The sequence below is a fragment of the Cherax quadricarinatus genome, chromosome 5 (assembly GCF_038502225.1).
Source record: "Cherax quadricarinatus isolate ZL_2023a chromosome 5, ASM3850222v1, whole genome shotgun sequence".
NCBI lineage: Eukaryota > Metazoa > Arthropoda > Malacostraca > Decapoda > Parastacidae > Cherax > Cherax quadricarinatus.
In genome coordinates, this window is record NC_091296.1 from 17601558 (window position 1) to 17615009 (window position 13452).

The 13452-nt window shown below is 39.0% G+C and overlaps 2 protein-coding genes across 5 annotated transcripts in view; one reads left to right on the top strand and one right to left on the bottom strand.

Moving 5' to 3' along the window:
* Positions 1-3508, bottom strand: part of LOC128684830 (putative mediator of RNA polymerase II transcription subunit 26) — a 260980-nt gene extending 257472 nt beyond the window's left edge. For all 4 annotated transcript variants that reach the window (XM_053771124.2, XM_053771123.2, XM_053771122.2 and 1 more), the window contains exon 1: positions 3115-3508. In XM_053771124.2, coding sequence (XP_053627099.1) covers positions 3115-3171 — 57 coding nt within the window. In that variant the 5' untranslated portion in view covers positions 3172-3508. The remainder of the gene's footprint in view (positions 1-3114) is intronic.
* Positions 3155-13452, top strand: part of mRpS18B (mitochondrial ribosomal protein S18B) — a 36196-nt gene continuing 25898 nt past the window's right edge. Inside the window, exons 1-2 of the mRNA XM_053771125.2 lie at positions 3155-3272; positions 3699-3902. Coding sequence (XP_053627100.2) covers positions 3831-3902 — 72 coding nt within the window. The 5' untranslated portion in view covers positions 3155-3272; positions 3699-3830. The remainder of the gene's footprint in view (positions 3273-3698; positions 3903-13452) is intronic.

Here is a 13452-nt window from a genome sequence, read left to right on the forward strand (position 1 = left end):
GTCAGGCCTGGTTTTGTCAGAGAAGTGCAACATACGTAACAGTAAGATAAACCTGTTCACTGGGATGATTTCACTGAAGACCGGGATAGAAATTAGCCGATCTGTGGACCAGTATGCTTTTATATTATGCTTATAGACATGAGGCATAAGCATTATTGTTGCAAAAAGCAAATACATTTCTGCAACAGTCGTCTCTTTCCACCGGTGTAGTCTTGACTGTGGTGATATGATCGTATTTGCCATGGTGTACTCAAAATACTGTACTTATTACTTTCCCTGACAATAGTTTCCATCAATGGCTGGTCAAGAATAATTCAAAGAATTCTAGTTCATTGGCCGTGGTTCCAAGGGGACAAGTAGGTAGAATTCCACTTTGAGTCATCAAAGTGGTGGGGCTTGGAAACAAAATTGGGATTTTGCTGCCAATCCCAGATAAGGTTTGCTGGTGGATACTGGACATCATAGGCTGGTTGTGCGGGTAGTTGTGGTTGTGGTGGGCTGGGGGCTGACACTCCGCTTTGTCCTTGAACTGAGGAGTCAGCAGCATGGGTCCCAGCCTGGGCTGGTGAGTCACGCATGGCCGTGGCACTACCATCACCACTACCACCATCTGCTGATGCCTGTGGTCTATCCATGCCAAGTGTAGCCACATCATCCTCACTATCACTATCTATACCTGGTGTAGGACCATGGGATGTACTCCGGGATGTACTCCGGAATGTACTCTGTCCCATGGGCACAGCATAGGGTACACTACCCGAGCGCATGCAGCGGCGTACGTACCGACGCTTCACTGGTGAATATGATTCCTCGCTATCACTACTTGAATGATCGTCAAGAGCAATAAAATCACAATCCACGTCACTATCATCATCATTACTGAAGTCAGAGGCCTGGCCACGCAAAAATAATAGTTTTCTCTTGCGTTGAGGTACAACCGACTGTGACTGAGGAGTGCCCACACCAGAGGTAGAAGGTTGAGGATCGTCAGGGTTTTCTGCACTATTATTGATATCCTGGTCATTCCTTTCGGTCACTAACTGATCAAAGCCAAAGAATTCGTCTTCATTTCCACTTCCATCAGTGTCAGAACTATCAGATAGGAAGAGGAGAGTCCCAATTTTCTGTGGAGTGAGAGCTGCCTTGCGACGAGGCATGGTGAACAAGGGTAACTGAGCTGGCGTACCCACAATGCTATGCGGGCGCCTACATTTTTTGTTTATGGCACACACCCACCACACAGACCCATTCTCTCACATGTAGGCCTATGAACGTTTTCGCGCTAAATTTGACGGCGCTAGAATTTTGGCGTAGATCTACGGTTTGGACACTCAACGTGAAGCCGTAGATCTACGGGACGGACCCTGAAAGGGTTAACACCCCTCCTTCAGGGTGCTGGCACTGTACTTCCCATCTCCAGAAATCAAGTCCGGCCTGCCAGTTTCATTAAATCCCTTCATAAATGTTGCCTTGCTTACACTCCAACAGCATGTCAAGTCCTAAAAAACCACTCGTCTCCATTTGCTCCTATCTAACATGCTTATGCATGCTTGCTGGAAGGCCAAGCCCCTCACACACAAAATCCCCTTTACCCCCCTCCCTCCAACCTTTCCCAGATTGATCCCTACCCAGCCTTCCCTCTACTACAGATTTATACACTCTTGAAGTCATTCTATTTCATTCCACCCTCTCTACATGTCCAAACCATCTCAATAACCCTTCCTCAGCCCTCTGGATAATAGTTTTGGTAATCCTGCACTCCTAATCTCCAAACTATGAATTCTCTGTATTATATTCACACCACACATTGCCCTCAGACACATCTCCACTGCCTCCAGCCTTCTTGTTGCAACATTCACCACACATGCCTCACACCCATACAAGAGCATTGGTATAACTATACTCTCATACATTCCTCTCTTTGCTTTCATGGATAAAGTTTTTTGTCTCCACAGACTCCTCAGTGCACCATTCACCTTTTTCCTGTCAATTCTATGATTCACTTCATCTTTCATAGACTCATCTATAGGCTAAGAATGAAAATATGTATATGATTCACATTACAGTAATTTTTGACCTACAATGGTAACCCAAAACCTAACCTGCTGTGTAAGCAGGGCCCTCATGTACTTGTAGAAATAAAGATTATTATTATTATGTAGGAGATATAGCAGAAACATGTTTTTGGCTCGATTAGTAGCAGCCGCCGCTCTCACTCTGATTAATTGGAGTTTGATCCCCAGCTGAGTGGAAATGATGGGGATATTTCCTTATACCTGCTACTTGTTCATCTAGCATTAAGCTGATACCTGGATGCTAGCGACCGGTGAGATTCATATCCTGGGAAGAGGTTTAAAGGACCCCAATGAATTTTCATAACTCTCCAGGTTAAAAAAGTAAGCTAGCTGCGTTGTGGTTCGTACATCAGGTTATGTGCGACCGACAGTAACAGCCCGGTTGATCAGGCCCTTGTCCATCATGATGCCTGGTCACAGACTGGGCCGCTGGAGAGTTGACCCCTGAAACCCTCTCCAGGTCTCCAGGTATACACATAAGTACAATTATCATAGTGTAAATTACCTAGGATAACCCAAAAAAGTTCCAAAAATCATTTGTCATCAATACACATTACTTTTGCGTCTCTTGAGTATATACTGCACATTTAATATTTAATGATACAAATATGAATAATTACAATAACTCCTAATACCTTTTTTTTTCGCAATGACCTAACCAATCAATACGAGTTATAATGTGATTATTAATGGTCCTAGGAACTACATAAACTTTTAACATACTATTTGCAGCAATAAACTACTGAAAAATTACACTTAAACACCAGGAATTAGTAAAAGTAATAATTTAGGTGAAAAAAAAGTGGGTGTGATACTTGTGTAGCCAAGACCACAGCCGCTCCACCTACTGCTAATTTATGCCTTAATATTCTGTTTTATAAACTCTAATTCGTTAGGACTACAAAAAGTACAGCTAGCATAAATTCAGCGATGGGATGAAGCATGCTGGAAGTGCTAACACTTCCAATTATATGCTTAAACTTATTGCATAAGAAAATATGGAATGTCAAAATGGCCCCGAGAGGTTCGATATATCTACCTTTGGTGCAGTGGTGGTGGTGGTGGTGACAGCGCTGCTTGTCGACGGAGCATCCATCTTCGCTTTACCTAGTTTCACTTATCCTAGGGTCACTTTCAACGTCCCTGTAACACACAGTCACAAACGCCACTTTCAGCTAACATCTTAAGATATAGCAGGTAGCCATTTCGCTACGCTGTTTCAGAACCTTGGTCTTTATCCGCGTACATCTGAGAAATCTAAATTTGTTACACCATGAAACCTATATCTTCATGACCTGTGTGTATTGGGGTATATTTATTGATAAAAGCGGTACATAAAACACTTCTTTGAGCAAAGTAATCACATTTTAAAAATTCCAGATTTTCCTGCCCTTGTACATCTGCTCCATGAAGGAGGGCTCTGAGCTTTGAAGGGATTCTTACTTCCTTTCCTAATATTTGTCGGTCAAAAACGAAATCAGTGTTAGATATATTACTTAAGCTTTCAAGGTTAAATATTTTAAATAATATATCAACGTTTTATATATACCATATAAGATAGGTAATTATTTATTTCGAGTTACACAATAATTTCGTTTCACCTCTCCCTTCATTGCTCTCAAGGAGGATCCAGTTACCAACATGGTTGCCAAGATGGGGTTAAATTGCATTAACAGTGACAACTAAGTAAAGTATAAGGATCACAGCAACGTGTGGCATTAGATACTACTCTTACTTGTAAACATTGACAACAAGATGTTCAGGAGGTTACTGTGTACTTTCAACACATTGTCTTCACATACTGCAACACCTACACCATTATTACGGGTACGTACGTTTTCTGGTAATTCTACACATCACTTCGACCTTTTTTTCTTTAGGTTATACTTGGTAGTTTACACATTGTTATTATGTTAAACAATTATGATTATCAAAAAAAAAAATTACAGTTGTACCCAAAATAAACTTTAAATTTATTTACTTTCTGTTCCTTCTTAGTAATTTCTCAAGGTAGCGACTATGTCAGTTATATAAATCATGTTTTGATGGTAATCTTTGGGTAAATTGTTATAATTTACCACTTTACCCTTGTGGGTTTAACGCATAGTTTTAATTGTAATAATACCACCACTGTGCCTTTAATAATGTGCATTATGAAACCATTGGAGGATTCTACAATAGTGTTGTTGATATACACCAAAAAAACTACTAAAGCTTGTGGCTATAATTGGTAGCACCTTTGACACAGCTGTGGGACCTGGGTTTAATCCTGGTACAAGAATGTAATATGTTAGGCATGTTTCTTTGTACTTGTTGCCTCGTTTCACTTAGCAGTAAGTAGGTATGTCATTAGATGGCTAGGATGTGACCCACACCAGTCACCTAATACCCAGGTACCTACTTACTGTTAGATGAGTAGGCAGAAATCAAAGCCCAGTCCCTCAGTGGAAGCCAAGACCACTACCAATTGACATGGATTGAATCTTAGTCCCTCAGTGTGAACCGAGGCCACTGCCAATTAAACTGCACGCTGATGTTTGCAGGTCGCATCCTGGGAAAGATGAATAGATGGATGTAAGCAATACATAGTGGCTTTATTGGGTTATCCTGGGTTGCTAATCAATGAATAAGACATTTGGAAGACTGGTACCAAGTGTTGCAAATGTGTTATTCATCAGCTTGTCAGAGCGTATACTATCAGTAATATGGGTTACTAATCCGCCAGATTAAGAACCTGAGTAAATTTGTCTTTTTCACTAGTCTTTGTCCACTCTTGTGGCCCATAATAGAGCAAAAACATAAGAACATAAGGAAGAAGGAACACTACAGCAGGCCTACTGGCCCATGTGAGGCAGATTCAAGTCGCCTACCGGCTTATGCCAATGACCCAGTCTCGTTAGGTCCAGTTCACATCCACTTAAGAAAGGAGCACAGCATCAGACCTACTAGAACAAGCTAGTCAGGTCCAACTCACACCCACCCACACCCACTCATGTACGTATTTATCTAACCTATTTTTAAAACTACAGAATGTTTTAGCGTCTATGATGGTACTCGGGAGTTTGTTTCACTCATCCACAACTCTGTTACCAAACCAGAGCTTTCCTATATTCCTGAATCTGAATTTTTCCAGCTTGAAATTATTGCTGCGAGTCCTGTCTTGACTGGATATTTTTAGCATGCTATTTACATCCCTTTTATTTATTCCTTTTTTCCATTTATACACCTCAATCAATATCCCCCCTAATTCTATGCCTTTCTAGAAAGTGCAGATTCAGGGCCCTCAGTCTACCCTCAGTGGGAAGATTTCTAATACATGAGATCAACTTTGTCATCCTCCTTTCCACGTTTTCCAGTGCATTTATATCCATTCTGTAATACAGTGACCAAAACTGTGCAGCATAATCTTAATGAGGCCTAACCAAAGATATACAGTATAGAGTTGAACAATCTGAGGACTTCTATTATTTATCCTTCTTGATATGAAGCCAAGGATTTTGTTCACTTTATTGCAAACACTTATGCACTGGTGTCTTGGTTTCAGATTACAGCTAACCAGAACTCCTAAATCCTTTTCGCAATCGGTAATAAAGGTTGACCATCACTAATTCGGCATCATTGGGACCTGTAGGGTGCTGGATTAATGATTTTTGCCAGATTACAGAGTGGTTAGGTTAGAATACACTTCTATTCTCTTGACTGAGTACAAGAAACTGCCCATTTACCTATTTCAACTACCCAATAAAGTGGTCAGAAATCGGTAATTTAGCCAATTTCACACAAATTTCAAGAGATGCCAATTTCAAAATAGGGTCTAGAATAAACAATGCAGACATTCCTGGCACTAAAATAACATTTTCTCTGTTCATTAATCACATCTCCAGGCCCCTCTTATATTACACTTGCTTTCCATTTTGAATTTTTCTTCACACAAAAAATAGATTTACCATTATACAGACTACTGCATTATTGAAATAATTTTATAAATAATGTCAGCCCATTTGTGACTGTGTATTAGACCAGCCAGTTGGACACACATTAGACAGTGATGTCATTTGTTTACTCATGAACATCGGCAAAAATTGAACATTTCTGCTATTTTGAGTTCAGTTTCAAGGTACTTTCTGTCGTGAAACCAATCAAAATCATATCTATTTCTGTAATATATCTTTCATTTTATTTTTTATTTTTTTTATTTTTATTTTTATTTAGAAATTTAAGCATACATACAGAGGTACAAAAAAAATACAGGTAAGAGCAGCATGCCAAAGCCACTTATATGCATAGCATTACGGGCTGGCTTAAAATTAACTTAAGATTAACTAAGCAATGATGAAATCAGTGATAAGACATTATTGTAAACAGATAACTATAAAGCACAAATGAGTATTACAAAGACAGCTCATATGGTTGCATGCATTGCTGTTCATTCAGTAGAATGGAGTATTCTGTTAGGTAGTGTATTTAAAAAAATAACAAAGTTAGATTGGGTCCTAGGTTTAACATTTATGTGATATAATTGTGAGTAACATTTTGGATATACAATTTATAAGGTTCAGTTATTCAGTATTTATTTGGTTTTGAGTGAGTAAGTGAACTTTGAGAAGAGACTTGAATTTGTAAACAGGTAGTGTTTCTTTTATATTTACAGGTAATGAATTCCAGATTTTAGGGCCTTTTATGTGCATTGAGTTTTTGCATAGCGTGAGATGGACACGAGGAACATCAAAGAGTGATCTGTGCCTTGTGTTATGGTCGTGTGTTCTGTCGAGGTTGGCAAGGAGATGTTTGAGGGGAGGGTTAATATCAGAGTTAAGTGTTCTATGTATGTAATAGGTGCAATAATAAGTATGGATGTTTTGTATGGTGAGTAGGTTGAGTGTTTTGAATATTGGTGGAGTGTGTTGCCTGTAGTGAGAATTTGTTATCATTCTAACTGCAGCCTTTTGTTGGGTAATTAGTGGTCTGAGATGGTTAATTGTTGTTGAGCCCCATGCACAAATTCCATAGGTGAGATAGGGGTAAATAAGAGAGTGATAAAGGGCCAGGAGGGCTGACTGTGGAACATAGTACCATATCTTCGATAGTATGCCTACAGTCTTGGAAATTTTCTTAGAAATTTGTTGTACATGTGTATGAAATTTGAGTCTATTATCGAGGTGGATTCCTAAGAATTTTCCCTCTGTTAGCTTTGTGATAGGTGATCCGTTTATCGTTGTTAAGAGGTACATCTGTAGCTCTGTTACCAAACTGAATGAAGTAGGTTTTGTGAATGTTTAGTGTAAGTTTGTTAGTCCTCATCCAGGTAGATATTTTCTGTAATTCGGTGTTTACAGTATTGGCTAGCGTGACTGGGCTCGGGTGAGAGAAGACGTATGTAGTGTCATCTGCAAAAAGTGTGGGTTTGAGTAATTGCGAAGCATTTGGTAGGTCGTTTATGTATAGGAGAAAGAGAAGAGGGCCAAGGACACTTCCCTGTGGGACACCAACTGTAATTGGTTGTGCGGAAGAGCTTGCCCCATTTGCGTACACATATTGGCTTCTGTTGCTGAGGTAAGACTTGAGGTAGTTGAGGGAGTGCCCTCTAATACCATAGTGTGACAATTTTACGTGGAGCAAGTCATGGTCAACTGTATCAAAAGCTTTGCGTAAGTCAATGAAGATCCCCAGTGGGACTTCTTTTTTCTCTATTGCATTGTATATATGTTCTAGCATGTGTATAATAGCATCATTAGTATTTTTATTAGGCCTGAATCCAAATTGGCAGGGGTTGAGAATGTTTTGGGAGATGAGGTAGGAGTAGATTCGTTTATGAATTAATTTTTCGAAGATTTTTGAGAGAGGGTGTAAATTGGATATTGGCCTATAGTTATTCAACTCTGTTTGGTCTCCTCCTTTATGGATCGGGGTGACCCTTGCTATTTTGAGAACTGTAGGGAAGGTGGAGGATTCAATGGATTTGTTAAAGAGTGTTGCAATGATTGGTGATAGTACTTGTGATGCTTTTTTGTATATAAAGGGTGGTAAGGTATTTAAATCTCCTGCCTTGTTTTTCAGTGCAACCATAAAAACCATATGTAAATACACCGCAAAGTCGCTCTTTTACACCAAAAACACGGCCACAGTTTTTTTCTCATGCACTGCATGCTGCAGGATTTTTTTTATGCAGTGCACATTTACCACACAGACCTATTCTCTCATATGTAGGCCCAAATTTGCTGGTCACAGGTTATCTGAGTGAGCTGAGCTCATGGCGACCGACAGTGGCTTCAAAGCCACCTTATCTTTTTTGGACAATATATGGTGTATGTGCTTTACACAATGAGAAGCATTTCTTTAATTTGTTGGAACCATGGCTAGGGCTATAAGTGAGCAGGTATAGCAATAAATGAAGAAAAAGAAATTGGAATGACTTATCCGGCAAGTAGCGCCACCCAACAGCAGTGGCAGGTTGGTGTGGTGGCCCCTGAAATTTGAAATTATGCTAGCCAAAATTAGTGCCAGATTACTGATGAAACTGGATTACTGATTGCCAGATTAGTGATGGCCGACCTGTATTAAGCTGTACATTATTTAGTTTATATGTGGCATGGTTATTTTCCTGGCCAACATTTAGAACTTTGCATTTGTCTATACTAAACTGCATTTGCCACATCTCCGACCACTGCATCAGTCTATTCAAATTTTCCTGGAGTGCTGTAATGTCCTCATTAGAATGAATTGGACAGCCTATTTTGGTGTCATCAGCAAATTTGCTTATGTCGCTATTTATTCCCTCATACGTATATGTCATTTATGTAAATTGTGAACAACAAAGGGCCCAACACTGACCCCTGTGGAACACTGCTTGTGACGTGCCCCCACTCTGATTTCTTCCCATTTATGCAAACTCTGCTGCCTATTTGTCAACCATGCCTGTACCCATGAAAAAATTCTCCTCCTATTTATTTATTTATTTATTTATTTATTTATTTACAATTTGAGCACACATACAGAGGTACAAAAAAATACAGATAAGAGCAGCATGCCAAAGCCACTTATACTATGCATAGCATTACGGGCTGGCTTAAAATTAACTTAAGATTAACTAAGCAATGATGAAATCAGTGATAAAACATTAATGTAAACAGATTACTATAAAGCACAAGTGAGTATTACAAAGACAGGTCATATGGTTGCATGCATTGCTGTACATTCAGTAGAATGGAGTATTCTGTTAGGTAGTGTATTTAAAAAATAATAAAGTTAGATTGGGTTTTAGATTTAACATTTATGTGATATAATTGTGAGAAACATTTAAGATATACAATTTATAAGGTTCAGTTATTCAGTATTTATTTGGTTTTGGGTAAGTAAGTGATCTTTGAGAAGAGACTTGAATTTATAAACAGGTAGTGTTTCTTTTATATTTACAGGTAATGAATTCCAGATTTTAGGGCCTTTTATGTGCATTGAGTTTTTGCATAGCGTGAGATGGACACGAGGAACATCAAAGAGTGATCTGTGCCTTGTGTTATGGTCATGTGTTCTGTTGAGGTTGGCAAGGAGATGTTTGAGGGGAGGGTTAATATCAGAGTTAAGTGTTCTATGTATGTAATAGGTGCAGTAATAAGTATGGATGTTTTGTATGGTGAGTAGGTTGAGTGTATTGAATATTGGTGGAGTGTGCTGCCTGTAGTGAGAATTTGTTATCATTCTAACTGCAGCCTTTTGTTGGGTAATTAGTGGTCTGAGATGGTTACTTGTTGTTGAGCCCCATGCACAAATTCCATAGGTGAGATAGGGGTAAATAAGAGAGTGATATAGGGCCAGGAGGGCTGACTGGAGCATAGTACCGTATCTTCGATAGTATGCCTACAGTCTTGGAAATTTTCTTAGAAATTTGTTGTATATGTGTATGAAATTTGAGTCTATTATCAAGGTGGATTCCTAAGAATTTTCCCTCTGTTAGCTTTGTGATAGGTGATCCGTTTATCATTATGTTAAGAGGGACATCTGTAGCTCTGTTACCAAACTGAATGAAGTAGGTTTTGTCAATGTTTAGTGTAAGTTTGTTAGTCCTCATCCAGGTAGATATTTTCTGTAATTCAGTATTTACAGTATTGGCTAGCGTGACTGGGCTCGGGTGGGAGAAGACGTATGTAGTGTCATCTCCAAATAGTGTGGGTTTGAGTAATTGCGAAGCATTTGGTAGGTCATTTATGTATAGGAGAAAGAGAAGAGGGCCAAGGACACTTCCCTGTGGGACACCAACTGTAATTGGTTGTGCAGAAGAGTTTGCCCCATTTGCGTACACATATTGGCTTCTGTTGCTGAGGTATGACTTGAGGTAGTTGAGGGAGTGCCCTCTTATACCATAGTGTGACAATTTTACGTGGAGCAAGTCATGGTCAACTGTATCAAAAGCTTTACGTAAGTCAATGAAGATCCCCAGTGGGACTTCTTTTTTCTCTATTGCAGTGTATATATGTTCTAGCATGTGTATAATAGCATCATTAGTATTTTTATTAGGCCTGAATCCAAATTGGCAGGGGTTGAGTATGTTTTGGGAGATAAGGTAGGAGTAGATTCGTTTATGAATTAATTTTTCGAAGATTTTTGAGAGGGGTGTAAGTTGGATATTGGCCTATAGTTATTCAACTCTGTTTGGTCTCCTCCTTTGTGGATCGGGGTGACCCTTGCTATTTTGAGTACTGTAGGGAAGGTGGAGGATTCAATGGATTTGTTAAAGAGTGTTGCAATGATTGGTGATAGCACTTGTGACACTTTTTTGTATATAAAGGGTGGTAAGGTATTTAAATCTCCTGCCTTGTTTTTTAGTGTGTTGATAATAAGGGAGACTTCGTATGGGTTAGTCGGAGCTAGGAACAGTGTGTTCGGGTAGTTGCCGGTGAGGTAGTCATTTGGTGGGGTATCTGAGCTTGGGATTTTATTGGCAAGGTTTTGTCCTATAGTGGAGAAGAAATCATTGAGTCTGTCTGCTGTTTCTGTTGGTGGGAGTTGGGGTTCATCTGATTTTGCTAATTTTATTTCGCTATTTCGTGATATCTTTTTTGTTCCCAGAATTTCTGATAGGGTTTTCCAGGTCTTTTTTATATCACCTCGTAAGTTGGATAATCTGTTCTCATAATACAATTTTTTTGCCCTTCTTATCAGGCTGGTTAGGATTGACGAGTAACGTTTTGTTTGGTCTCTGGTTATGTGACCCATTCTGTACTGTTTTTCATATTGGTGTTTTGTATTTATGGATTTGAGAATGCTGGGTGTTAGCCAGGGACTGTTCAGTCTCTTAGCTGTCATCTGTTTAGTTTTTTTAGGGCAGTGCTTGTTATAGAGGTATTGGGTCTTTTTTAGAAAATTATTAATACATTCGTCAATATCTGTATAGATTTCTAGCTCAGTGTGCCAGTCAATGTTTGCTACTGCTGTTGTGAAGTTATTAATGGCTGCCTCATTGTGAAGTCTGAAGGTGACTTTAGTAGTGTCTTGGGGTAATTTACCAAGAGTTGTTATGAGGAAAGTAGGGTAGTGGTCTGTGGTATTATCTGTAATTATGCCTGATTTTAAAGGGGATATGGTGTTGGTCCAGATGTGGTCAAGTAGGGAAACACTAGTCTCTGTAACTCTTGTAGGTTTTGTTACTGTTGGTAGCAACATACAGTTACTCATTGTGTTTGTGAATTCAGTAATGTGTGGGTCCTGGTCTTGCAGGAGATTTATATTGAAGTCACCTGAGAGTAGTAAGTGATCTTTGTTCATGCGTGCATCAGTTATCATACTTCCTAGGTTTTGACTAAATTGGCTAATGTTTGACTGTGGAACTCTGTAGATGTTTATCAATGTGAGAGGTTTTTGTAGGTATTTGGATTTGAATTTGGCTATTATATATTCCCCATGTTCATCCCTTGTGCAAGTATTAGTGATACATTCTAGTTGGTCTGAGTAGTATATGGCTGTGCCACCCCCTTGTTGGTCTGGCCTACAGTTGTGTATGGCTGTGTAACCAGGAATGGCATAGACATCTGTACTATCAGGCTTTAGCCAGGTTTCAGTTAGTGTAATGATGGACATATTGGCATGTAAGGAATTTAGTAATGCTATGAGGTCATCGTAATGCTTGCTTAAAGATCTGATATTGTAGTTAAAGATAGTTATGTTGTTGTTGGCACTGAGAAGTGCCTTTGATTGTTCTGCAGTGTAGTAATTACAGTAACTGTTTGATTCATTTAAGTCATTAAATAAGAGGTTGGTATCAGGATCAATGCTTGTAATCATAAGATTTGTAGTGAATCTATAGTTAGAATTAAGTATAAAACAAAGTAAATAGTCTTAAGCTAAACAATAGCACCTGAATTATTTAACAAATGTAAAATAATGAGCTAAGGTAGGTTTTTTTTTTTTTTTTTTTTTTTTTTTTAATATAAAATAAAGGGGACAATATAAAAGGGACTAATACAAATAAAGTGATGATCAAATAATGGAGCTTGGGAATATGATAGTAGGTAGTACTATAAAGGTAATTCTTTAAAGTTAGAATTATAGTATAAAATTATAATATAAAAGGGACTAATATAAGTTGTGGTGAACAATAAAGTGGTAATCAAATAAATGAGCTTTGGAATATAATGGCAAAATTGTGAACTTATTCTACTTTAGCACCTGTGTGCCTTAAGTTTTCTCAATAGCCTTTGATGTGGAACTCTATCAGAAGCCTTACTAAAGCCCATATGCACAATATCATATCCATTACTATGATCTACCTCCTCAAATACCTTAGTGAAAAAAGATAGTAAATTCGTAAGGCAGGAACACTCCTTGATAAAACCGTGTTGAGATTCATTAATCAATTTATGCCTTTCAAAATGGCTACAAATTGCCTTGGCAGTTGTTGATTGACACTAACCTGTTTGCTCCAGTCTCACCCTTCAAGTGTCATGATGCTTGTGAAGGGCTCTTGATCCCAGGAATTAGAGCTATCTTCTCTTTCCTTGGATCAAATCTGATTGCCTCCTATTACCCAAGTGCTATGGGTTTAGTGTCTCTGATGAATGTAATGACCCTACTGGATCAAACTGAGGGTTTCTGATGGGATTACACTACCTGAGCATTTTCTGGACACAGTGTTGGGGGTAATACCCCGATGGTCCAGTCCCAGATTGGGCCTACTGATGGATGAACTGATCAACCAGGCTGTTGGTGCTAGCTGCACATGGTTCACCATATGCACCACAGCCCAGCTGATTAGGAAGTAACTTGAAGAACTTATCAGCTTCCTCTTGAAGACAGTCAGGGGTCAGTTGGTAATCTCGCCTTATGCTTATTGAATTGTCCCTTAGTGTACTCGCTGCAGTCTTTGACTTCATTGGGGATATTTTGT